A 27,579-nucleotide genomic window follows, 5' to 3' on the forward strand; every position below is an offset into this window, starting at 1 on the left:
TTTCTCAAATACGCAATTTCCTTAGTTTTCAATACATTCAACACCAACTTTCAGTCGCTTCTCGGTTGCAATTTCTGTGAATTTTCCCCCTTTTTGGTGCCAGAGCGTGTTTCTCAAATGTTTTACGGTGCACCAACCACGAATATATGCACTTAGGCACGGGCGATAAAGTCACACACACAAAACAAATTACTTTGCGTGTTGTAGAAACCTTTTATATTGTGACAGGATCAAGAAACTCAACTTCTTGTGTGGTAATATCTGACTTATTAAGCTTCATTTTTGTGTAACGATATCGAGAGGACAAATCTAAGATCAGGAATACAGCGAAAGGCTTTTATATGCACAGAAAGCCCACAAGTTAGGAAAGGTTCGCCTGTAAAAAGTTAATTCTTTTTTTTAATCTCACAACTCAATTTTCCTGGAAAACTCACAATAACCAAGTAACAATTAAGCCAAAATATATTACATCTGGATTGAATAATAATATTAAGTAACAGCGTTATGTCACTAACGATATCCAGTCGTTAATGAAAAGAAACCAAACAGTAAACAGTTTTGTCTTAATAGTCAATTCAATAATCGTACTGTCTCATTCACTGGAAGCGGTATTTTACGAGTAAATACGATAAATTGGAACACCTCTCTAGATATTAAAGGAAACTCTTGGTCTTTCTTAAGATGCACATGCTTAGGACGCTTCCTGAAAGTGGCAACTGTATAGTACGTAAGCCTACATCAGCGTTCGTATCACGTAATTACTGAAATATTAACGTACGTAACAGCGTACCCGGATGTTGGTATCTTGAGGGCTTCCTGTGTACAATTTTTGAAATTCATAATGGGTTATAATTATTGCTTATGCGTGTGTAATAAAAATAAAACATCTACAACACTCTCAGACAATTTTAATTACATCGATGTTACCACATCAGTTATTATTCCTTCTGCCAAAATTTAAATTATAGTGGTAACTGTAAGTACCATCTCCCCTAACATCCATTCACTGACTGCAGTTTATCCACATACTATAAATATGGGTTTCGTAAAATTCTGAGAATAAACAGCGGTTAGTACAGTAAACGGCGTTAACTAATTTGTATTCGTAATGAAGATGAATTATTTTCTATGAGAGTAAACTAAACTTTTAAATGAAAGTTAGACGAATATTATTTTTCAGGGATTAAGAGTACAAACACTGTAGATGTAATATTACAAAACGTAATGCATTAATGGATAAGCCTTAAACAATGCCAGTATGCTCCATTCCTATAATGTTAAAGTAAACAGATAAATAAGAAAATAAATGCAGCGTTAAACAAAAGGGAAGAAACAAGGAAACTATTTTGTTGCTTAATAATGAATGACGATATTTGGATTATTTTCATATTGTTTCATAAATATATGAAACTATGTTTTTCAGCTTAACAATGCAGTTTCTTCTCCTAGATATCTCATTACACTCTTCTAGACTAAATTCGCTTTAGGAAGTTCGTTCTGTTGTTTTCATGTGCAGCCTATCATTAAATTTTGTAGAAACTGATCCAGTAGTGTCGGAGACAAAATATTTAAAAAGATTTCACCTTACGATTTGATAATTTCAAACTTTTCATGCAAGCATCTCACATAAGGTATGTGTTCAAAACGTCTGATATCAAGAAAAATTATGACCGTGTTCAAAATAATATATAACTAAAATATATGGACCTTAGATGAATTAAGTGGAAGCATACTGGAGAAAGTTTCATAATGAGAAGCCAAATAACGTGAATTTATACTAAATAATATTAGCATGATCATATCGAGGATGGGACAGACGAGGCATGTAGAAAACATGAGGGAAATGACAATACATAAGAGCATTTTTTTGAAGGCCTAAAAGGAAGAGATCACTCAGAATATGAGAGGAAAATAACAGAATCGATCTTCAGAAAATTGGGTGACAGAATGTGAACTAGATGCATCTGACTCAAGAAAGGTACCGGTGGAGAGATCTTGTACACACGGTCAATCGATGTTTTGATTCCATAAAAGGCGGGAAATTTGAGTAGCTACCATACAATGAATTTCTCAAGACGGACTGTGTTCTGTTGAGTTCATTGATGTGAGTTCCAAATCATATCAATAATTAACACAGAGTGAAATATTTCATTTGTTAAAATGATGTGTAGGTCCAACATCCACATGTTATGTTTGAAACTTAATACAAAAGACGCAAATTTCTGAGCGAACAGTGTTTTTCATTTTACCGGAAAAACTACGATAAAGCCAGTCAGCAGAGCATTACTAATTACCACAGCGAGAAATTTCCTCGTCGTTTATTTTATTTTTAGCATTATTACACATCATTCCGGTATATCTCCAAAGTTACCTGCGAGTGTGATACCTATTCGCAATGGAGTTTCATAGTGACCGTTGTTCACGAGTTTATGCGACAAAGCGTTCTTTTACGAAATCCTACTTTCCTTATAAATTACTGCTACTGATCACAAACCACGCACGTGTTCTGACAAACAAAATGTAACAAATTCATACTCAGCACGTTGCTGTAATTATTATGAAAAGAAAAAGCATCCGTTCGAAAACCCTACGACAAAACAACTGGCCTCCGGGCCTACATTTAAAACAGAAACCTACCGAATACTAAATACGATCACTAAACACTCGACTGCAAAGTTCATTGATTGAAACGAACAGTTACGTTTCGAATACAAAAAGGGTTTACAAATAACGAGACTGATATTTTTATGCAGCAAATAGTAATGTAGGCACGTGCTGGACCACGTGACAGTACGATTCAGTAATTTCGTGTCAATCGGCTTTGGGATTCTGTTTGTATTTGCTCAAATTTTGCAGAAAGACTGTTGAAGATCTTTTACTGTTGATCTTTTTTGGAAGAGTGACTTAGTTCCCTCCCCGGTCCAAACTCAAAAATCTACATTGCACAGATTCTTAAACCAAGGAAGTCGTGAAAAACTAAAAAAAACACGGGCAATACTCGAATTTCTGTTTTATATCAAATATTTTCTCAGTTACAATTTGATTTTGTATCACACAATAAATGTCCTTCCCTTATCCGTACTAAGTTTGTTCGCCTTTCTGAGTTTTAATATGTGAATATTCTATATCAATACACTGTACAAATATCCCTTAACATTCCATTTACCATTGACACTGATTGCTTACTGCGTAAATTTCTCTCTGCATAAAACACAAAATCCTGGGTTAATTTCTCATGCAAGAAAATGGTCGTGGGTAGAATTAATTTCTTAAAAACAGCGGAAATTCCCTCCATTGTGTTCCGTAGACCCCATGAAGTAAAACCTAATGTTATTAAGTGTCTGATCACTTAACAATGCAACTGCCAAACAATCGAAGGGTGGGTGCATGGTGCAACTCGTTAAACTTCTGAAGCTTGGGGAGAAACCTCTCTCTCCAATTTAAACAATTTCACTTACGGCACATCCAATAATCAACCCTAAGGGAGGGGTCGCTTTATACTTCATCCCTCTTACACTTCCCTCTTCTCTGAACAAGGAAAGAAGATGCAATCATTATTATATTCTAATGTGAAAATGTCCCTTCTGACATGAGCACATCAGTTTCATTGGCTATTTAATCCACGAAATAAGCAAAAGTAACCACTATAGATCCTTGAAATGACTAAGTTCAGCTACAGATAATAAAATCTTAGACACCACATCAAATTGACACTGAAAATTAAATACCGGAGGCTGGAGTTTGACATTTGGCTAACTTTCCCTTTCTTTTACAATTCGTGGCGTTTTTAGCAGAAGGTCGTCCTTATTGGCTCCATATATGAATGGAACAATACTACAGCATTTTTTATTTCAAACAGGTGTATCAGTTTATCAGAAATATTGTACGGATATTACATTAAAACGTTGGCTTCCATGTGGGTCACCGGTGGATCGCATGAATATATCGTTGCGCAGATGCCGAGTCTTCGTGGAGTAAAATAGTGCATTTGTACGCCACAGCTGGGACAAGAAAGACACTTGGGGTTTGTGAGAGTCACTGAAGTGTCACGTGGTTCGTACATTGAGAGCTCTGTATTGTTTTTACCAGCGTAGGGTCACCGATGGGTGAAGGTACGAAATTTATTCACGAAAAAAAAACGCTATTCAGTCAACGACCTATTTCTTTCCAAACGGCGATTCTAACGGCCACATGCACCACGTATTATGAGAAGTACACAGACCTACAAGACTTAAGTTGAAAACCTTCAGGGTACGAAACCATATGTTAGATAAACGCGTAGATGGGAGAATAATATTAAAAGGGATCTTACAGAAATGTAGTGTGGGCTCTTCTGAATACGGTAATAAATCTTCAAGTTTCATAAAAGGTGGGAAATTTCTCCACTGATTTAAATATTAAACTTTTAAAGAAATAGTAAAATTCCGCCTTCAGGTGAAGAAGGGGGAAGAGAACAAAATGGCTGTCTGTAGGGCCCCTGGCTTTGCTGGCCTCATACCTAGACCTAGCCCAGAACATAGGCAGCCTCCAGCTTCTAAAAAGTTATAATTTTATAATAAAAGTCCAAAAGAACAATTTTACATATTACAACAGGCCATCGTCGAAAACTTTCAAGCTTCGATGCCTTTTCCTACTATAATTTAACCCAAATGCTGAATAAGAAGAATCACTGATAATTACTCTCATTATTATTAATTACTTATACCACAGTAAACAATTCCGTTTGCAGGAGCTAAGGGATATTATTTACTAGGGATTCTGAGGAGAAACCTTTCCTGCTGAAAGCTGACTCCTTACAAAAGCATCCATGTTGATTTATCCCGTGAAACTAAGCACTGTAATAAAACAATTATAATCCTGTGAGAAGGCAATTGACTTCCTGCAATTATATCTGCACTGACGTATTGTCATAACGCGCGTGTCGCTACTGTTTTGTTACATGATTTTTTCATTTGGTGTAGAGAACGTTACTCAGATACTTCAAACTACAATTTCCTTACTTGTATATTCATAATATATTGTATTCTCTTGATTTCCTCATCTCTCTAAGGGTCAAACATTGTCCTCAGCACCCCGACACAGACAAAACGTGAGAGATAACATTTCTTCACATACAAAGTAGCAGGTAAAATAGATGGATTTGTATATCTTTCTGAACTGAACTAAATGGTAGAAAGTAATCGCGGATACAAGTAGGTTTCTCTTCTTTGTAAATGTAATTTTGATGTGTTACTGTCATCAAACACACGTCTTCAACCTGCTACATGTTTGAACATTTTTCTATTCGCTATATTCATATATATATTTATTTTGAATTTCTTTGCGAATGATATTTTATTTTGTTAATGCCCTTAACATTTATTAGTTTATGTTATTTTCAAAACACACTGAATTCCGGTTAATTTGGGCACATCGTGACTAGAACACTCTGGCCCAATTAAGCAGCTGACCCAAATATGCGAAATTCCACGTAAAGAGTTAAAAAGGTTTGTTCTTTAAGGTTTGTCCAAAATAAACGGATGCCCCGATTAACCGATGGCACAATTAGCCGAAATCAACTGTTCTTCTTTTATTCGCGTAAGGCTATATTATCATATGGGTAAACATAAGAATCGGCTTAAAATACAACTAATTCAATACGGCCACTCATTTTTGCTGGACAAGACTGATTTCCTACCAGCACTTAAATTGTTCTTTTTAGAATACTGACATTATAACGATGAGCCGGGATAGCTCAGTCAGTATAGCGACTAGCTACGGGCTGGACGGCCGGTGTTCGATCCCCGACGGTGACAGAGGATTTTTCCTCTAGCCTCTGCGTCCAGACCGGCTCTGGGGCCCACCCAGCCTCCTCTACAATGGGTACCGGGTTTCTTTCCCGGGGTTAAAGCCGGCCGGGGCGTGATGCTGACCACTCACCCCCATGTAGTGCCGAGGTCAACGAAGAGAGGAGCTATACCTCCACTCACCCTAAACGCCTACATGGCGTATAGTGGGACAAACTTTACTTTACTTACTGACATTATAACGATCATTCGCGTTGTAATATACCAATATTATAATAATAAATCAAAATCACGAATAACAAAACTGTAAATAGGCCTTTTAAGTCTAAATAAAGTCTCTTGTTTAGGTCTTATATTTTATTATAGCCCGCAGTTTAGACAGAAAAAGTTTATGTATCCCGCTGGACCATTTACGGAGGCCTCAATGTGTTAAAATTTGAAACCAATGCGAATTAATGATATTAAATATGATGCCACAAAAATTTTGCCAGTTTACTTCAAACTATAACCACAAAATGAAAAAGAACTGTCAGTTAATAACTCAGATTCTAATGTGACATCCTCATGGGAGATACTAAAGATATGGGTCACACACATGATGATCTACAAGATATTTCCTATCATCACCAACCATATGCTGTGTTTTACTTTAGACAGAGAAGCAGATTACATAAACTTACTTCAAAGTTTTACACCAGTTATGTTCTAGCAAACCAAAACAGACAGGCTATGTGAGGTTAAATATGAAGAATCCGACACAGTACAGATTAAGACGAGTTTTGGTAATAAAAAAACGTGCCTCAGAACTCTGAGTGTTAAATAGCTCAAGGTTTAACGACTCAACAGCACATGTTACTCATGTCAGTGACAAAAACTCCAAAAAAGTGTTTTACGTTCCAAACAATTTTGTTGGCCCACAGACAGATATATTGCAGGGAAACCTCATTACAAATTCCTTTAGGTTAAGGAATGCAAAAAAGTGCTCTCCTACATGTAAATGTGTGACAGGGAAAATTCGAGGAAGAGACTGGACAGTTATCTTTCAATTGAGGGCTCAAGGAAGAGTTTAGAACATCTCTTGGTCTGAGAAAGAAAAATATTAAAGGAATTAAATTTCAGCTTTCTTTATAGTTGACAAAACCGAATCATTTTCATAGTACAACTTTAAAGCAATTTTACTTTCCTCGTTTTGCTTGCCTGCCTCTTTTGGGACATGACAAATAATTCGTTCCAGACCTCAGAAGGTAAAGTTCAAAGTGCTTATTTTGAAGAAGGTTTACTGAATGAAATAAAATGTCCGATTCAAACGTCACCAAAACAAATATTAATATCGCCAGTTTATCCAAAACTCGCATTTTCTACGGGCATTAAAATAAAAACATTAACTGGCTCATTCACAAAGCCAAACTGACGGGAAAATTTTCATCATTTGTTACAGAAAAGCGAAAAACATGGAAAAATTCTTTTCGAACTACACAGAAGTTTGTTGTGAATAGAATGGTCGTACGAACATATGAGGTGGAAACGATTCTAGAGCTATTCTATGTGATGAGTTGTCACAGATCTTTGAAAAACCACTTTCCTAGATAACAAATCTGTGACTACGCGAAATGTACATTTAACTTCCATGTTGATATCAATAACTATTACAGATAATAATCTAATCAAGAATCAATACAACATGAACGTACGACCAGATTGTGTATGGCTATGGCGAATAGATATCCGGTAGTCTGAATCTTAAATAACGAAAATTATGGACTGGAAAATGTCAGAAATATTTTACTAACAGGCGATAAATTTCGGAATATGACTAACAGTAGTATGTGTTGTTCTCTTCGAAGAGCTCTCAGACGTTAATGTCATGTTGTCTAAAATGTCCTGTGTTCGATAATGATCAAACTTAGTCACGAAAACGCAACAGAAAAACACTTCCAAAGTTAAATTGAAATAATAATGATTACGTAATATGAAGAAAATTTATAACAAGAAGCTTCATAATTTCTTTTCTTCAGCAAATATTATCAAGATGATCAAATCAAGGTAGGCTGGCTATGTAAAACATATGAGAGAGATGAAAATTTTGAAGCTTGGAAGACCTAAAAGTAGACTGATTTGGCTCGGAATAGGAACCAGTAACGGGCTTCTGTTCACACAGAAATAAATCTTCCGGTGACATAAAGACAGGAAATTTCAATACTGGATGAGCGACTGGTAGGTTCTCAGGAACCACTCCGGTACGTGGAGTTACTATGCTACATTTAGAAGCCTCTCAACTACTCCACTGGTAAATTATAAATTACTGCAATGGGCGTATATAAAGTCATAATTATTAACTTATTCTTGAATTGGTCTATTATTTTCTTTTTAAAGTTTTTAAGAACAATTTCAATTTGATAGTACTAATACAATTACTGCCTGACAAAAAATACAGTCGACTATAATGAATTCTATACAATAATGAAGACACGCACACCGATTGATTTATACGTTGAACAGAATCGATTTGTAACTCGTCCCTCAGAGTAACTTTGAAGTTCAAAATTTAGCCTAAGAAGCACAACGAGAAACTTACATTGCATCATACTAAATTCCATAAAAATAAAACGAAACAGCGACAAGTAGCATTACCACTTCTGTGATATTTATATTATTTATTTAGTGTTCTGTGTGACGACAGGTCCATATGAACAGGATCCTTCCATCCTTTTCTCGGACTGGGACCTGTTCATATACGTTCTTGGCAGATGACCCAGAAGTGGTTTGCCATTGCCTTATTCTGAGTGTGAATGGAGTAATTGTTGGGATGCCACGGAGGATAACTCCGTGTTGCCTAGACCACGGGCCTTGCCCAACACAAGTTATAAATTCGGGCACCGCCGGGAATCGAACCCGAGACCCCAGGATTACAAGGCCAGCATTCTAACCGCTAGACCACCATGGCCCTTCTGTGATATACGTAAATAAATTATTAAAATAATTCTCGGAATTAGTGCCACGCTTATTCTTACATGGTCTGTGAATTTAATTACATTATGAAAACGTAATAATTATAAAAAAAATATATCAGCAAGGCACGCACGTGGTGGCGTTAGTACCAATAATCAGGTTGCCAGAAACAGACAGAATGTTAATATAACCTCGTTATCCTTGTGGACTATATGAACGACTATAGAGCTTTTATGGACATTATTGATTCGGATGATGATACTAACATGAGTAACACACAATTATAAACAATATAACGGATTAAATGAACAGTCATTGCGGGGATACAAACTTTGGTGCGGTAAAATTGTTTCTGACAAAACAACATAGGCCTATTCTGTTTTGTTCTCATTGTCAGACATTAACTATAATATTAACGATTCAAAGCAGATTAAAATAACATTCATCAAGCAACAAAATAAATTAACTAACTAATTCTGACAGCCATATTGAATCACACCAAGTGATGATATCAGTTGTTACGATCAGTTTTTCATCTGTCCAGCAACAAAATGTAAACAGTACAACTTAGCTCTTTGGAAATAAGTACTCCAGTTTCAAGTTAATTTTAATAGTTTTTAATATTTAAATGACCGACGGTGGTCTAGCGGTCAGAACGCTGGCCTTGTAATCCTGGGGTCCCGGGTTCAATTCCCGGTGGTGCTCAAGATTTATAACTTGTGTTGGGCAAGGCCGTGGTCTAGGCATCACGGAGGTTTCCTCCGGGGGCTTCCCCGGTTTCTCCGTGGCATCCCAACAATTACTCCATTCACACACAGAATAAGGCAATGGCAAACCACTTCTGGATCATCTGCCAAGAACGTATATGAACAGGTCCCAGTCCGAGAAAAGGATGGAAGGATCCTGTTCATATGGACCTGTCGTCAGACAGAACACTACAAATAAAAAAAAATATTTAAATGTCATTATAACCGGTAATTCAGAAATTAACTTTTTTACTATAGTGCATTCTTTAAATATTATCAATTAATATTATAAATGCTGTGATTTGGCTATTTGCAAGAAAACAATACGATGCTCTATCTAATACGTACCAGGACTGTAGTCCTGTTTTCAAAGTGCGAAATAAAATCTTCTTTTATTGGAATTCAACACGTGTGTGAATCTCTTTTCATGTCGTGTTCTTACAGAAGTGTGTAATTATTTTAAAAGCTCTATGTACAACGTTCCCATTAATTATGTCATTCAACTGACGTCGATTAAACCAAAACGTCTGTTTACAATCGTTAATCGGTATTATACGACCTAACAGCGTTCTGCAGTGCTAAGTGTGACCCATCAACCTATAATAAACCCATTCTTCAGCTCCCTTTTTAAATTTCCTCTGTTTCATCCAGTAAGAATGTCGAAATTCAAGGTTGTGATTCTGGAAAGTGTTCACATTCAAATACACGTACAATGCCCGTGACCAAACCAGATTGAAGGAAGAAGAAAACCCATGTGCTATATACTACGCGAACTAAAAACATTACCGACACAGAAACTGATCGAGGAGGCGAGCTACACTGTACTGCCTCTGGTAAATAATATTTAAGAAATGTCAGCGTACGTTCCCTTACCTGTTACCCCTCCCACTTTCCTGATCAACATGCCTAACGGACCTAGAACGCACAGATTAACCCCGATTACTACACTGACAATAGGTTTATTTTGAAGAACTGCAGTTGGTCTTATTTGTTATTTAAAACGGTACCTCTGATGATGAAAGTAGAAAGTTCCTCTGAAAGTCGCAAAAGACAGCCATCTACAAAATTAATATCGCTCGTATCACGCATGCGCAATAGTGGATAATTTTTTTTTACGATTCTGTAAACTCAATAAATCGTTAAATACTTTGGAATCGACCCGTTGTGGGTACGAGATTGTGTTAGAATTTGAGTATTTCAAAAATGAATTTTATATATCAATGTTAGTATTTCGTGTGTCTGACATAAATTATGCAGAAACACTGCTTTATGTGCTTAGTTTCCTGCAGCAAAGAAAGTTAGGCGAGAGGATTATTGACTTTCGGATTGTTGAGACGTGTAGCCTGGTAGAAATTGGCTAACGTTACAGAGACGCTTACCGCTTCCATCATCAGAACGACAACCCAAAAGATAAGTCACCTTCTCATTCGTCCTGAGAACCTAACATTTCAAAAAGTCAAACAACCCTGAAGCACGGTACACTAACGGTTTATTTTAAAGTCATTAAAAATAAATTTCTGTAAATCTTAATCAAACTATTTTTTTACTGCACTGTCGATTAGAGTACAGATATTAAATAAATAGTGCATGTTCTTGGCAAGGCGTATTATTATAGTCTGGCAATAATATACAACTGAGAGACGCGAGAAATTCGTTTAAGCAAATGAAGCGATGTCTCTTTCGCGAAAACAGAATTATCCTAAATACACGGGCCTGTATTCCGTGATAAGTTCAGTGTCGGAGTATTTTATCTTAAAGTGTAAGATGTCTTGGCTTCAACCCCAAACATAAATGATTAGGACTTATTTTACGAAGCATCAGAGCGTCATCCTACCTCCTCTTCTCCCGTGACGGTGCTGACAGAGTCCATGCTTTGGCTGAGCGCGTTGGGGGCCTCCATACTTGCCGCGCTAATGCTCATCCTGGTGACTGCAACCGGCGAGCAGTTCTGCTGTGAGGGGGCAAGAGGGACGGTTGGCTGAGGCAGCGACAGTGACTCCCGACGTTGGCGCTTCAGGGCAGGTGGCGGCAATGGCGGTGACAGGTTGCCTCCTGCTATCGAATGTTCTCGAATTCTTTTCGTCGTGCTGTAGTAGTTCTCCACGATTTGTGTGATATAGTTATTATTTTCGTTATTATTTAATGTTCTAATATAATGGCCAATGTTTTTTTTCACACTTCCTTTTTGTCTCAACTTTATAAACACAGTACAATAAATAGAGATACTACTTTTATTTGTGCAAAAATATACAACAGCTCCAAGGTTAAAAATACCTTGCACACTGTCACAGGGCTTTTGTGTGATATGTAAGCACGAACGGAACAGTTCCTATCACAAAACTACTCTAAAGCAATTAATAATCAACTATGTCACTGTAAATATGTCTTCCAATGTTGATATTCAATGCCATTAAAGTAATTCAGATGCTGAGCGTTGTTAGAACCGAAAGAGGCTGATGCACTTACGAAGCACGAAGCATGGAGAACACGTGACAATTTTGTAGTTACTGGCACTCTCTCACGTGCCCGAAAATCCACACTTTTTCATATATCGCTTGATACTAATTGTGTTATTGTTCAGATGTACGTCGCAAGCACAACTAAAACGACAGTAGCACTAGCCTCATCCAAACGCAACTGACACTCGCTCACCGAACAGCAGCAACTGAATGAGTTGGAAGGAAGTACGAAGTGTGACGTCAGGCCACAAAAGGTGAATAGCGGGAGCGGACCGGAAGAGGAGGAAGGTAAAGAGATAAGGTGATTACTTATGACAATGTCACGAGGTAACAACAGTAATTGTTTGTTTTCGCGAGAGCAGCGAAAACAAATTGTATATTCGTTGTTTTATAACACAGCAAATAAGTTTAAGTTTTTAGTTGCACAGTTTTGTAGATAACAATTTGTTGTTATTTTCGTTGAAGAAAGTCTCACAAAACTTCACCACACACTAATATGAACAACTGCCGCCAACTGTAACTGATTTCTAGATGTCGTTGTTCTATCAGTTGAATATCTTTTCTGCCGGTTCACTTACGTCCACTGTCATTTGTGTATTTTGTGGCCAACAGTGATGGTAGTGATGATGGTAGTGGCGGTGGTGTCGATGTTGCGGAGGTGAGCGGGGGTTGGGGAGTGAAGTGCGTGATGGACAGGTGGAGAGGGAAAACCGTTTCCTGAAGTATTTGGAATCCACCGTTGGCAGTTTGGCTTACTCGGCACAGGTAAATTAATTTCCTTTTAAAAGTGGGGTAACAGTGAAAGGGTTATTTTTATGAAAACAAGGAATTGGTCTCAGGGAGAAGGGGTGGGGATTGTCTCCCTTTGATTCGTGGATGAAATAAAATAGGGGTGGGGTGAAAATTGCTTTGTGTTTTTTTTACGTGTGCAAACGGCGGTATTAAGGCTTTGTGAATCAAACTGTGTCTCGGCTCCGACTGAACTGAACTGTCTTATGGGTGGCCTAGTCATGCAGGGGTCTCCCCAGCCGCGTTCCACCAATAGGGGCAAATTCTGCTGTGACGTCATGGCATGCGCTAGTGGCACCAGCCAGCTTGGTGTTTCGCGGCAGTCGGGGACAACTCTCCTCTCTCACCTGGAAACCTGAAAGTAAAAATGACACAAGTCTATAAAGAATTTGCGGAGCGCAATGAGATTCCGTGTTAATGTCTCCAGCAATTCAAAGTACCTGTCAAATGAACACCAACGCATTTCTATTTCGAAACACTTTACATTGCATACAAAACTGCTCAAATTAGCTTGGAGTTTTAAAAACAGAAACTAAATTAAACTACCTTTACTTTAACACCAGCCAAGTGTCGGGTCAGAGATGAGGCCTCTTATTACCGCAGGCATGACAATGTGCTGTTTGGCCAGAGATATCGCAAACTATGGGGTACTATGGAGCAGTGGTGGAATTATGATTAGCTGCGGAAAACAAGAACCCGGAGGTAAACCTCCTCTATTGCCACTTCGTCCACCACGAATCCCACTTGATGTCACGTGGAAATGAACAAGGATCCTACTCCGAAAAGTCGGTGCCTAACAGCTTGAATTATTGCCACACTATAATGATGATTAGGTTCATCGTGATAAGTATACACAGGCATTAATGTCTTGACAGACTGAAACCCTTGAAAGCAAAGTAAACTTCAATTGCCCACAAAATATTGAAATAATAATTAATTATAATCAATATTATGAAACAATTTTTTAATTAAATCTTTTATATGTCTCATAATATGAGAGTTCTGAAGCTTTAAAATGGCATACAATCAGTTTATTTAAATATTTATTGAATGACTGTATACTTATTTATTACAGTGACAGGCTTCGTCCTTTGTAATCTACATCTATTATTATTAGATCAATAAAATTGAGGGGAGAAAAGACTGAAAAAATTCAGAACAAATGGGGGCACAAGAAATATGTAAAAAATGTTTGCTGGGAAGTCTGAAGAAAAGATACCTCTTAGAAGACCTAATCTTACATGAGCGAGAGATGAGAAAACTGCAAGTTAAAAATAAAATCTTAACGTATGCAAGAGTCAAGTGGTGGCTTATTTTAAATTTTGTAAGGAGCCTTCGGATTCCTTAAAGAGATAGGAATTGTTTTACAACCTGAGCGATTTCCAGTTTCTTAATAATGGTTCTGCTTCATAGAGTTGTTAGCTCTACATACTGATTGATCCATCTTTCTTTCTTTCTTAGGAAAGTACTTTGCAATGGGCTGAACCCAGACAATAGAAATCTTACCAAATGTCTTACACGATTTTTTTTTATTTTAGAATGAATTGAGAATCACAACAGGCTAGAGGAACTATTTTACTTCATTAAGTGAGACGAAATGAAGCCCCCACAACCTAGTGATAAGGCCATGTGCTTTTGATAAACTTGGGTTTCACTAAATGTTTGGGTGAAGTCTAGTTCAGTTTTTATAGAAATATAGCATGTTACGTGTACAATTATTAACAGTAAACCTAATTTAAATTACGTTAGTTAGAAAAATATGTCAATTTATACGAACAGCTGTATAACACATGACATATCCCCTGTTCATTATCCAGTATATTTGAATTTACACTTGCAGTTCTGTTATCACTTGTGTAGTTAAAGCCAGTGATAATAATAGTTACTGTTTATACTAGGCTTTCTGTAAATAAATTTATGCGTATCCGAAAAGCAATACGTTTCGAAGCGTAACAATTCGATTTAATTTTGCCATAAATAAAGTACTGAAATAGTTCTGTTGTAGCTATGAAATTATACAGATTTGTAAGGGTGGTTCAAATTTGTCCTGGTAATTTTTGTTGTTTATCGATTTAGCCTATACATTGGCTGTGAACATTTGCGCTGCAGGAATGGGACAAATATGCAGGCCTGCAAAAGTCGGAAGAGTAGTTTGAAAAGAACGTGTAAGGTGAAAGAGGAAAGAGGAAAGGCAATTCATTGAACACTTATAAATATTTCGTTAATTGTGAACATTACACGCAAGCGGTCGACTGTTTTTGTCTGAGGCATGAAATAAAATACATTAAAAATGTCAGACGATGTTTACAACGCGATCGTAACAACTACACGGCGAAAAAACCTAGACAATAACATTGACACGAAACATATTTGATGTAATAATTATTTTAATTTTAATAAGACAAAGGAATTTATAGATTTGTGCAAAATATACGCATTAAAAATGACAGGCAGCAAACGTATTCATATAGACTTATGTTTATCTCAGTGGCTAATTATGATTATAAATTTACCATTAATATTTGTATTTATTTTGTTCATTTGTGATATATTTCAAAATCCTGTCAGTAGCTGAACGTATACAGCGTCAAATTATGAATTATTATTTTCTTATGAATTGGATAAGATACGGAGGGAATCGGTCATATCTAATGTAGCGTGATAATCCAGAATTCGTCCAGAGGGACTGAGAAATACCACGAGCAGGACAGCCTGTGTGAGCACCCAAAATGATAAATCACAGGCATGGTGGAGGAAATTTGTTGCAAGTCTTTGAAATCGGGGCGATAAGACTGGAGCAGCCTTGCAGAATAAAATTTCACATTACTGACGGCGGTACTCGACGGCTTAAAGCTGAGCGTACTCCGCCAGTCACTTTCCAAACGCACAGAAGGTTTTTCGCATTGCAGACCTACAAAATTCAACACATATCAGACATCACCCGTACACATAATGGTATAATAATACAAGTATTATGAAAAAGTTATTTGTTGGAAAGTAATTAACAAGCCTGTTGTCTGTTAAGAATTATTTTCTGTAGCCCGCAAGGTATAAGATAGTTTAGAATACTGATGACAATTCTCCATCTTGACTTTATCCCTTCATTAATATTCGAAATTCAGTTTCCATAGCACTATGCTCTGCTTCTCAGGTATAATGAGAAAAGTATTTGTGAATCTTGTAGACTTCATTACGTACCCTTGTAAAACCAGTAATAATAATATACTATCCTCTTAATCCACTCACTACGAGATGAAAATAAGATGAATGAATTGACTAAGAATTTAGAAGATTTTATACTGAGGAGGTGCGTCATTTTTGAACATACTCTTCACCAAATACTGTTAGAATAATCAAGTCAAGATGGGTGAGATGGACGCATCATGTAGTACGGGTAGTGGAGATAAGAAATACGTAAGAATTTTGGTTGGAAAGTCTAAAGAAAAAAACCACACGTAAGACCTTGGCGCAAATGGGAGAATAATATTAAAATGTATATAATGGAAATGGTATATTGGGACGTACAGTGGGTTTATTTGGTTTCCTCATAAAAATACTGGGAATTTATTGACTATCTGAGCGATTATCAGCTTCTTACTAAGGACTCTGCTCCATGGAGTTAGTTTAATTTTTGTTCAACGAAGCACTAATGCAAGTATTGGCTTCATCCCTCACTGACGTAGACGTACACGAGTGACTTGGAATCTATGGCTTGTCTAACAGAACACGTTCAGTTCAGAAATGTCGCACAGACAATTTAGAAGAACGTATTTCTAGTGACGAACGCCCTTGCTGTTATTCATGTTACAAACAACCTTTCCATGTTCATTAATTCAGCGGACAAACATTCGCACACACAATGAAGTTTTCGTCTCATTGTTTATACGTGATGTTTTGGTGCCACAACCTGAAAACAGTAACGTCGTCCCTTACGACAAATTAACCAGTTCTGGTTGTGTTTAACGCTCTTTTCTTTCGATGTGCAGTTAATGTACTAAAATATTTAGTGTGAAAGTGGCACAAATTTCAAACCTAATGCAATGAGAGATGGTGATTTAAATGTAAACATTTTTCCAAAGACAATTAAACCAACAGAAAAGTACAAATATATTGTTGTAAACCTGATCACGAAACAACACGTATAACACTACACAGGCCAAAAGTGTATTTAATTAAACGTTCACCATGCTGAAAATATTTGAATAGAAGTTTTGATGTTAACGAGGTATTCGTTATGTGTCACATACCAAAATGCTAAACCGTTCTACGGAAATCTATAACCTCCCTAAAACACAAGAGGCAGAGACCGATAAGAATAGAATTAAATTAGCCAGACAAAACTAATGCACATCCGAAATACCGACTAACTCAAAATCCGTCCAGACGGTGTTACTTAGAAAGTTATATTTTAATGGTTATTAAAAAACGCTGTATAATATAAGAGCATGGTATACAATATAAAAATTTGTCCAGACATTTTAGAAGTTAGCATTTTAACAATCATAACTCCTTGTGTAGGTTAATGCGTTTACTTTGTTTACAAATCAATACCATATTTTCTGATTAAATAGTGTGATGTTGCAGGATTTTTACGAAAACCTCGTAAGAGTCTGATAGAGGTGAGGTGAGTGCAGAATTGTGCATGTCACACGCGACTCTACAGGCAAATATTACAGGAAGAAGAACGTGGTTCTACCCTCGGCAGCGGTAAATCGTGTCAGAAGCCACATTTCCCCCCATTACAAGCTGATTACTAATTCCTGAACAGCCAAGCGGGCGTCAAAATGTTTGCTGACTGCTCAACTGAAAAACTGCTGAGGCAAAATGAATTTTTCGTGTCTCTGTTTCCTAACGAATACACACAAACACGAATTTCATTTAAAAACGTTTACATTTTTTTTTACATTTTATTTGACTCAAATATAAACAGCGGTACACAAGCAGACATTTAATATATAAGCGAGAAATTTAAAATTTCTTTAATATGGGATATTTTGGGTCAGATTTATTTACGTTCTGTCTTCACTACGTGTCGTTTCTCTTTTAATGCATAAATGCCATTAATCCTTTAATTAACTATTAACGACGTGTTAACAACCTGTGCGATTATCGGATACCAGATTTGCAAGGTTAAACTTCACACTACTTCTGGGAGGGGGGTACTACAAAAATCCCCAAGGAAATCAAGTCGGTGGGATTTATTTCAGCAGGCAGACAGTTTATCCTGCATAAGACTTCCACAACCACAAAATATAAGATAGCTGTCATCTCCGTTGTAGCGGCGTGTAGTCAGGTAGAAGTTTATAAACGTTTCAGATGTCCTTGCTGCCTCCATCATCTGGTAAGCTTATACCAAACTACGCGGCGCTACAACCCGGAAGACAGCTATCTTCAGGCTCATCGCCGTGTAAACCCCAAATCCTACAGGCAATTCCAGTCCACAAGATCACAAACTATTTCTTCTTTCTCTTATCTATGTTCTCCACGTGTTGAAAACGCGCGCCTTAATATCACTTTTCTTAATTGTAATTGATTTTTTGTATAAATACATTATCAACTCAGATTATCAACAGAAGGATCGATACCGTAATTGTTTTATTGTGCAGGAGTTAGCTTCAGAAGCCTGAATATGTATTTATTTAAAGCTGATGTCAGTACCTCAGAATATATAACGTCAGATGACAGGTTCATTAATGAATAATGGATTGTGAAGAATGTGGTCCAATTTAAGGTATCGTCCCTGGGTAAACTGAGGAAAACTACGAAGAACCTCAATCATGACAGCCGGTCTTAGGGCCAAGATTTCAAAACGTGACTCACTCGACCACAGCATTCCTTTTGTTACCACGCAGCAAGGAATTTGCTGTAGACCAGTCTTGCTTTGCCACTGTACCTGGAACAAAAGGAATGGAGGGGTTCAAGAGCGAACAAGGAAAAATAGGGGAAACGGACATTGATTGACGGGGGGACGACTGGTGGCCTGGGGGGAAGTACAGGGGAAGCAAAACCCACCCCCTTCCTTTTCCACCTTGTTGGTGATAACATTACGTGTACACCACACAACTACCCAGCATAGTAGCTACCGATCATGTCTTGGTTATGTAATGCCCACCCACAGTAGGTTATCAGTACTATAATGTGTTATTGTTAAGTGCCACCCCCTCTCACCCTCATTCTGCTACACAAGTCCACCCCGTTACAAGTACTTTTTATGCCCACCAACCAAAAACATTTTGTTCTTTCACAATAAATACAGCTTGAATTTCAAATCATTAATTGTTCGGTTCAACGGGTTTCATATTCGCTTATTATTTGATGTCAATACAATTAGTCGCGTGTTTTCCCATGAGAGCATTAATCCTTTATAGAATAGTTTCAGTCTTGTTTTAAAAATCAGTAATTCTGTATTTTGCCCATAAACTGTTCTTCTCGGTTTTATGTGAATTTCAGAGTAAACAATTATTAATTCCTTAAACAGCATTAACTATTTAATATTTGTTATGGGCTTTATTTTATTTAAAGTTAGGTCTAAATATTTAAATATTACCAAAAATATCTTTGACTTAAGCCAAGACGCACAACACGAATAACCTGTATTATTAATATATTTTGTAAAATGGCTGAGCTACAAAACTAATTGTTCTTTTCTCATCCAAAGCTTATGCATGTAATAAACTTTTATCTGTTATGTAACAGATACGAAAAAGGACAATTTTTAACATTTGCATGCAATATTCACAAGTAATATCACCAATATTGCAGTTCTAGGCAATTCTTTGGGTATACATCATGAATGGTTTATTGGTGTTGCTAATTGAGAATATTGTTGTGTGTAGTTGGTCAGAACTGTCCTATATTCGGTATGATAAATTTACAAGAAACATTGGCTGGCAGTTATGATATTTGTTTCTGTTTATATTAATGGGTGTGATAAAGAAAGCAAATACAATTTAATTATAAAATACCTCTTCACTCCTACGACATATTTTGCTGATATATTACAGGTCTATATGACATTTCTTAATAAAGTACGGGACTATCCTACGTTTCATTTGATTCTAAGAACCACTTTTAAAGGTCAAATGAACTTTGACATAAAAATATCTTTAGATAGGCGCTAGTGTCTCGCCCACCTTACAAATTCGGTCGTCCGCCGTACTGTCATCACCGACTGTAGGAAGTTGAAGTATATGAGGTTTGATTGGTCTCCAATGGCATAACGTTCACACCAAGTTTAACAAGAATCGTTCAACTAATTCAAACATGGTGGTCTCATAACCCTGATTAACACAATAGAGGAAAGCAGATTTAAAATACAAATCACGTACCATCAGATTATGAGTGTGCATTATTCATTATACTGGTTCTAATTGAGCAGCGAGGGACAAAAGAAAAGCGAGTATGATCTCAGCGTTGCAATCGGAACAACGGAAGTTACAATCAGACAGATCTACGCTTCCGGGCGCCATTAGAGCATATATAAGTCACACTGTAAAAGTATATGACTGTTTACATACGTCATTCGGTTAGACATGTAGGACTGATAGCAGCCATTTAAACTTTGTCTGGTCGACTAGGCTTCTGTGTTTCTAACAAATATTACAAAACGCTAAGGAACACAAGATCTGTGGGACTATAAAAATTAGGCTATAAGGAAATGGGTTTTGTGTGTTCCAATCGGAGCTTCTTACATGTGACGCTGTGGCGAGTGATCACGTTTGACTGTGAAATTAAGAGAATGCTGAATGGACGCGTAGACTCATTGATGAAGGAATATTTAAATATTTCATCGCATTCTTTCGGAAGTAACTAAATATATTAAGATAATGTATTGACAAAGCCTACCTGCATCCATTTACATTTAGAAAAAACTGTTTCTTCTATCTGTATATAAGTTTGTATACATTTTATTTAATCAAAATGTGTGAGATAATTTTGGGTGAAGTGTTTAAGGTGCCAGAAATGTTAAGAAACACTGCTATACAAAACTCTGGTTTTTTGTGGAATTGTCAAGCACAAGTTTAAATGTAGATTCAAGTTAATGCATAATATTTGTTAAAATGGGATCGTCCCACTTTAATCTGCAGACTCATACCAACACGTAACAAAGTTATTTTTTCTTGTTCTTAAATTTTTCTTGTCTAGAGGATGTGTACAGTTACCTTTGAGGATGATATTTAACTATCCTATAAATGAATAGAAAACTATAAGTTAGATTAAAAAAGTTATTTTATTGATGATAATAATAATGCAGAAAAGTAAAGTACGAAACAGCAGACCATTTCTGATTGAGCTGTAACGAAATATATTGAAATTTGTTGGTTAAATTCTGATGTTCACTAGGAAGTGAAATGGTCGTAGTTAATCACAGCAACCACACCAAAACTGGATCATTATAATTGTGTCCACCCCTGACATAGAAAGTGAAGCACGCCTACATGATTCAGAATACAAACAACCACATTTTATGTAAAACAAAGCGATTGTACAGCCTGGGTATGGCAGTTTTCTTCTGTTTGACACAAAATGTGAGTCATGTATCAGCCGAATACCGCCCACTAACAGCTTTACCTGTACGTGCTCGTGGATAATTCTAATGCTGATGTGAGCGACAAAGCAAACAGAATTACGCTTCATACATCCAGTTCTGACCACTTTTCCTACGACTTCTATTTTTCAGTATCAATATAAAACGGGATTTGACGTCAATAACAGATAAGTCAGTGGAATGACGCGATGACGGTCGTAGCATATCCGAAGTTAAGTAGAGTCGACGATTTCTGTCTTCTGGGTTGTTGCGCTGTGTAGTCTGGTCGATGTTTACCAATGTTTCAGAGGTCATACTGCGATTCATCACCCTGATGACGGAGGCAGTATGACCTCTGAAACGTTGGTAAACATCGACCAGACTACACAGCGCAACAACCCAGAAGACAGATATCTTTATACTCACCGCTGTGAAAACCTCAAATCTTACTTAAGTAGAGTCCTTTTATGTCTTTAAAATTCAAACAGTGTCCTACTTCGACTGCGATATCCTTCTACTTGCATGTACATAATTGATTTCTATATACGACGAAGGGATTTTTCCACTGGCTATCGTCACAAGAACAACACAGGGCAGTAAAGAACGTGGACAAATATTCATCATATCCTACTTTAGGACTTTAACTCGTGACCCCACCCAGCGAGTGCCCTAAAATTTCCTCTCTTTCAATATTATGAAACGTATGTCATGTGCTACTGTGTAGCTTATGACCTGACACATAAGAGATAAATTTCCTTTCCTCTTTGAAGAATCTTCCTCTTTTCTGCATTAGCAGATTGATGAGGGAAGTAGCAAGTTATTCAGAAAGGCCAGGAAACACTTTCAAGTGCTCCTAGTATAAGCTGGGGATGCCGTGACGTAAAAGATACAGAGAGACGTGGAGGAGGGTTTTGGAACGCAGGTTCAGTTTGAAAGAAATTTGGCATGAATCATCATACATGGCTATTACGTGTGATAATTAATATCTTGATGTTCATAAGTCTACATAAACAAACAGTTCGGAAATTAAGGTATCTAAGATCTGTCTGACTTTATATATTACATAGTTTTTATAAGTTTCTATAAAAGTGCACCCTGCGTCTTACATTTGAGTGGTGGGATATCAAACCTTTGTCTATGTTTGACAATTCTCCCCTTTAAAATAAATACCAGACAGATCTCCCGGCAATTAAGAAATAACCAGTAAGACGCCCTAAATTTATTGCAGCTCTAGATATGAGTGTGAAAAGAAAATTATATTTCGTTTCGGATATAATGTGAATCATAAATGCAAATGGAACTAAAATTTGTTTGCGACAATTCTCAAAGTTTCTTCAGCATTTGTATGGCCAATACAATCGACAGTGAGATGTTATGTTATGGATGTCAATAAATAAAGAAACAGGAACTGTGGATTACAGATATCATCTCAACCTTCTCGAGTCTCTGTTGTTATTTTTTATTTGTTTACAATACATGGTCTCAACAAAAAGATAAAATGTTAAAATGTCCTGGTCCTTCATTTTAGATTTTTGATCCGTGTATTTCGACAGAAGTTCACCCACAAGACAGTCAATCTTCATGTGAACGTGTTAATGAGACAGATCTTAATAAAACAGGCTCTAAGGGTGCGAAATAAATTCAACTGACACAGAGGAGTCTGCAGTCAACACTTTAAATAGCCTTCGGGTTCGATAAAATGCTAGAAATTTCTTAGCTCAGCCATTGTCAGTGTCTCAAGAAGAACGCAAGTCACTTCTATCGTTTGTTACTTTCCTAAAATGTAATTTACCTGTTAAATTTTCTGTTAATTGTAATATATACAAAATGTTACAAAAATAAATTAAAAGCGGAATGAATATTAGAAAAGTGTAAAACAGAAGGTGTTATGGAGTTATTCTCATCCCATAAAAGTTGTAATAGAATAAATAAATAATATCGTACCAACACATCTTATGATATATCAAATATGGCTTGAGCGTAAATACATTTATACACGTACACAAGTTTAAAATTTTTGATTTGTCTGAAAATTCAGTGCAACATGCGAAAGATCCAAACGCCACTTGTATAAGAATTACGTGCGATGTAAAAGAAACGCCAAGTGAAATTTGTCAGTTGTATAACGAGTGGTGTTTAGTCCTACAACATAATGACAGAACAGCAGCTGAAACTTGCAACCCGTATAATTTTCGTTGTTTATGATGGTAGTGGCCATGGTTGAATATATCATACTAATTACCTTCAGTTTTTCGAGGAATAGGCTTCTGTAATTTTAAAATGTTTCAAATGATTATCAGAGCGACAGCTGTACAGAGTGACAAAGTTAACTCATTTTTCACATTAAAATAGGTTGTATTACACAGCAGGTGCGTTCCATTTAATCCCGAAAAAAGCGTAGGGCTGAATAGAAGACTTTAAAATGTAACATTCCTGAACAGGTATTTCTAATGGTAAAAGTTGTTACTGTGATCTTTATTATTTAAAAATAAAAACTGTATGCAAACAAAAAAGGCATTTGTATATCAAACGATAGCATAAAACAATAAATTTATTCCATAAAAGATTATTATTTATTATGTAAGATTTGCTTGAAATATACGAACAAATGGAGTGGTCATTCCTGCTTATCTGTAAGATTTAGCTCGATAGATGTTGAGACAGATTTGTATTAAATCTGGTATAACCGTTGTGCAACTGGGACTACCCTAAAATCAATCTTTTCAATTTTCTGGAATCGGTAATACCAATATGGCGGACGACCAAACTTCTGAGGTAGAGTCGACACTAGTACCGCTTACAATAGCGAAGTACTGTGATATATGGTTACGGATTTTCGGGAGATATAGAACACTCAAAATAATTCTTTATATAATGTAAGATAACAATATGGCGGATGTATGAAGGAAAAATAAAAGACTTCATCAGCCAGCATTCGATCCTATGACCCTGTGCTTATGAGCACAGTATGATGCCAAAAACCTAAGACGCCTTATAACATGCCATATTTGATCTATCTTACTTAAGGAAGACTTTAAGCAAATTAAATTTTTCTATGTAAGACAATTGACGTAAACTTTCAGAATTTTCAAACGATGCTTTTTTGTTTTCCGGTGAGTCAAATTCTTTTGAAGGTCACTCAGCGCGGCTCAGATTTAGATGTTAAATCATGTAGCTTAATCAGCCAAGGGCTTAGATTTTACGTCCTTCATTATTTTGCTATTGCAGGAGGAAGGCAGTCTGAGGTTGTGTGCAGTAACAGTACACGTGGTACCTGTGGAACAGCTGTTATGAACCTGCGGTCTGCGAGCATTACTCTGCTGTCTCATATGCTTTGTGTGGCCTTCCAACATTTTTCCTATGAAAAAAAATTGTTCCCTGACATCAGATTAAGTTTTGTAAATGTCAGCGTATGGCAGTTGCCTATCACTGTGATCAGCATTACATTACAGCTTAACGAAGAACATCAAATGAATAAGGAGAATGCGTCTTAATAATAAACAATTATAGGGATGAATGCGGACAATAGAAATAAAATCTTACAAAAACAATAGCAAAGCAGCGTAAAATATATCATAAATAAATGGTCTTTAAAAATGTCATATTGAGCGTTGAGTTGACCTTGTTTCCCTGCTTTATAAGACAGATTGACTTCGTCCGTCTCTTTGGAAAACGTTGAGAATCCCTGCTCTAGAATCTACATGGACCAAAATTCTGCAAACCGACACATCTGTAAGGAAGAATAGCGACTTGTAAAATATTCAGCAAACCATCAAGTTTCTGTCTCTCTCTGCCCAGTTATGTCATGTTACACTACGCTCAGCTAGTTCCGTAAAGTAGGATGGAATTGACTCGTGAAGAAAGCTCATTAGGAACGGACCGGCGCGATGGGAAGGAATGTTTACATGCAAAAGTGTATTATAGAACTGTATCATACCAACTAAATTAACTAAACGGAACGTCACCCTTCTTGAGAAGCTCACTTGGATGGTCAAGATATCACTGCGTTCCATGGAACTCGAAGTTATAAGGCCCTGAAATCGATCCCTATCCTGGGCCACATGAAACCAGTCTACAGCAATCACCTCTGAAACGTCGGTAAACTTCTACCAGACTACACGGGGCAACAACCCAGAAGACAGAAATCTTCAGACACAGAATTTCCTTTGTTAATTCGAACTGAACACCACACCATTATGTCAGATGATAGAAATGAGAGAAAAAACTGCTTCAGAAGACGATTTTTTACAATCGTTACAAAGAACCATTTCCTTCCTATACGCCAGTCACATTAGCTTCAGATATTTTATCCACAATTTATTAAGCGTTTTTATTTGTTCGATATTCATAAACAGGACGAATGTAATTATTCGTCCACAAGTTTTATCTCGAGAATCACTGGAAGTTCGATTACATCTACTGTATAAAATTAATTTAATTATGTATCTTACGCAGACTTGGCCCGAGACGACAATTCGATATATTATTAAAGTAAATGCATTTTTTCTTCCTGAAAACACTATTCACCGGCACTCAAATGTAAGCGTGTTACTGAATAATAGTCTTCCACCAAATTTGGCGGGTTTTTCCACCTGCTGAGCTACTGTCAGGTTCTCAAAGAGGACTGTGCTACTTGGAATTGTTACAGTAAAAGCTAACATTTTCAGTTACCACACTTTTACTATTCTCGTACATTTCATGTAGGGGATATCTTAATACAAGGTCATACCACAACACGGCAGGGAACATAGAAAATGGAATTTTAAAACACAGTTGTAATTGTTCGTAACATTTACATACGGCAGCTTTATAATTACAGCAAGGCAGCTGGGCATGAGGGGAAATTATGGAAAAGGCTAGTGCAATCAGAGCAGGGGGTTTCCATAAGGCACTTAAATATTATGCGTAAAATACTATTTAAAATATTCCATCGCCACAACCAGGAACATTATCATCCCTAAAATAATCCCATCATCAAAAATAATACCTCTTCACAACTACTGACTCCCCCAACAGCCAAATTTCCTGTTACAACTATTACTCCCGCTACCACAACCATCTCCCAACCACAAAAACCTTTTTCTTTTCAACCCTTGCCGCCACAATTCCTCCACCACGATCACAATTACTTTCCTTCTTATTTACATCACAATCTCTCCCGCGTAGATGGATTTAGTCACGTGGTTAAGCTTCTGGCTCGTCATCAAAACAGTGAAGGATCATATCCCGAGATAATTACCCCCACGAAAATGTTTTAAGTTTCTTCACTCACTTCATAAATACGTGGGATTAGTCGTTCGAAACAAAACTCATCCGTCTTATGTTGAGACACTGTTCAGTGACACCGTCAGCAAAGCGTCTAGCTCTTATTAAATGGTTCACGTGACACCTGAATGACCCTAACTTGGAAGTTACTTTATAACAACGCATTTTAACATGTACAGAGGAGACTAAGGTCCTAATTACCTAACTCCAAGGAACGCAATCCTTCTTGAGATGCTGGCGGTAGCTCAGAAGACAAAGAAATAATATGCGTTTTATTAAAATCACTCCCACCGTATTCACAATAGCCTGACACTGTATTCTGCTCTGAGCCAGCTGAATCCAATCCACACCTGCTCACCACATACACTTTTAAATTCCCTTCCTAATTAAGCTCACGACCCCTAAATAGCCTCTCGATTTCAGACTTTCTGATTTATTGCGGGCAGCATAGACAAGAAAATGGTTTTTGGTTACGATTTGGAACCATTTAGCTTCTCATCAGGAACTGAAATCTAAAATATTTTGTTTCAGTAACTATTAAAATAATGTTCAGTCGTAAGCCGAAAATCTGAAGAGATTAAACTACCAATTCTTGTTATTGTTTCAAATTTACTACAATGCCAAGTATTTGTAAATAATGTAATGACTATTAATATTATTCTGGGCTCTAATTATCACAGTAAAGTTGAAAAAGAGACTTTTCATAAAGGCACCTAACCACGCGCATGCCTACGACACAATCACAATTTGACCTTACTTGACAGTCAAATAGATTTCCAAGAAAGTATAGACGTAATTTGAAACGCATAACACTAAGGAAAATGATGATGAAGTCGACAAAATATAGATAACAGACAGAACTTCACGTGATTTTACACTCACCATTATGTAATGTGATGAATAACAAACTTTCCTGCTTGCTGCATAACGTACTATTGCAAAAATCTTCAACCCGGGGAAAGGCAAGTTCTAGTTCAGCGGTTAAACTCGTGCCCTGTATTCAGAAGATGCAGGGTGTAAAGCTCATCCAGGAGACTGTCTATCATAACTGAAGTTTT

At 36.8% G+C, this 27,579-nt stretch overlaps 1 protein-coding gene across 15 annotated transcripts in view; it reads right to left on the minus strand.

Moving 5' to 3' along the window:
- Positions 1-27,579, minus strand: part of cpo (RNA-binding protein) — a 456,673-nt gene that overhangs the window by 338,548 nt on the left and 90,546 nt on the right. For 14 of the 15 annotated variants that reach the window (XR_015534700.1, XR_015534701.1, XM_087347203.1 and 11 more), the window contains exon 3: positions 11,316-13,084. Coding sequence is in view for 13 of the 15 variants with exons in the window: in XM_087347203.1 (XP_087203329.1) it covers positions 11,316-11,402 (87 nt within the window). In the remaining 2 variants the exon portion in view is untranslated. Of the gene's footprint in view, positions 1-11,315; positions 13,085-27,403; positions 27,562-27,579 lie in introns of those variants that run through there. The other variant, XM_087347202.1, reaches the window with a different exon arrangement.

This window comes from Zootermopsis nevadensis, unplaced genomic scaffold, assembly GCF_977971745.1.
Source record: "Zootermopsis nevadensis isolate Lab colony 2312 unplaced genomic scaffold, Znev_1.0 Znev_ptg000011l, whole genome shotgun sequence".
In the NCBI taxonomy this organism is placed as follows: domain Eukaryota; kingdom Metazoa; phylum Arthropoda; class Insecta; order Blattodea; family Termopsidae; genus Zootermopsis; species Zootermopsis nevadensis.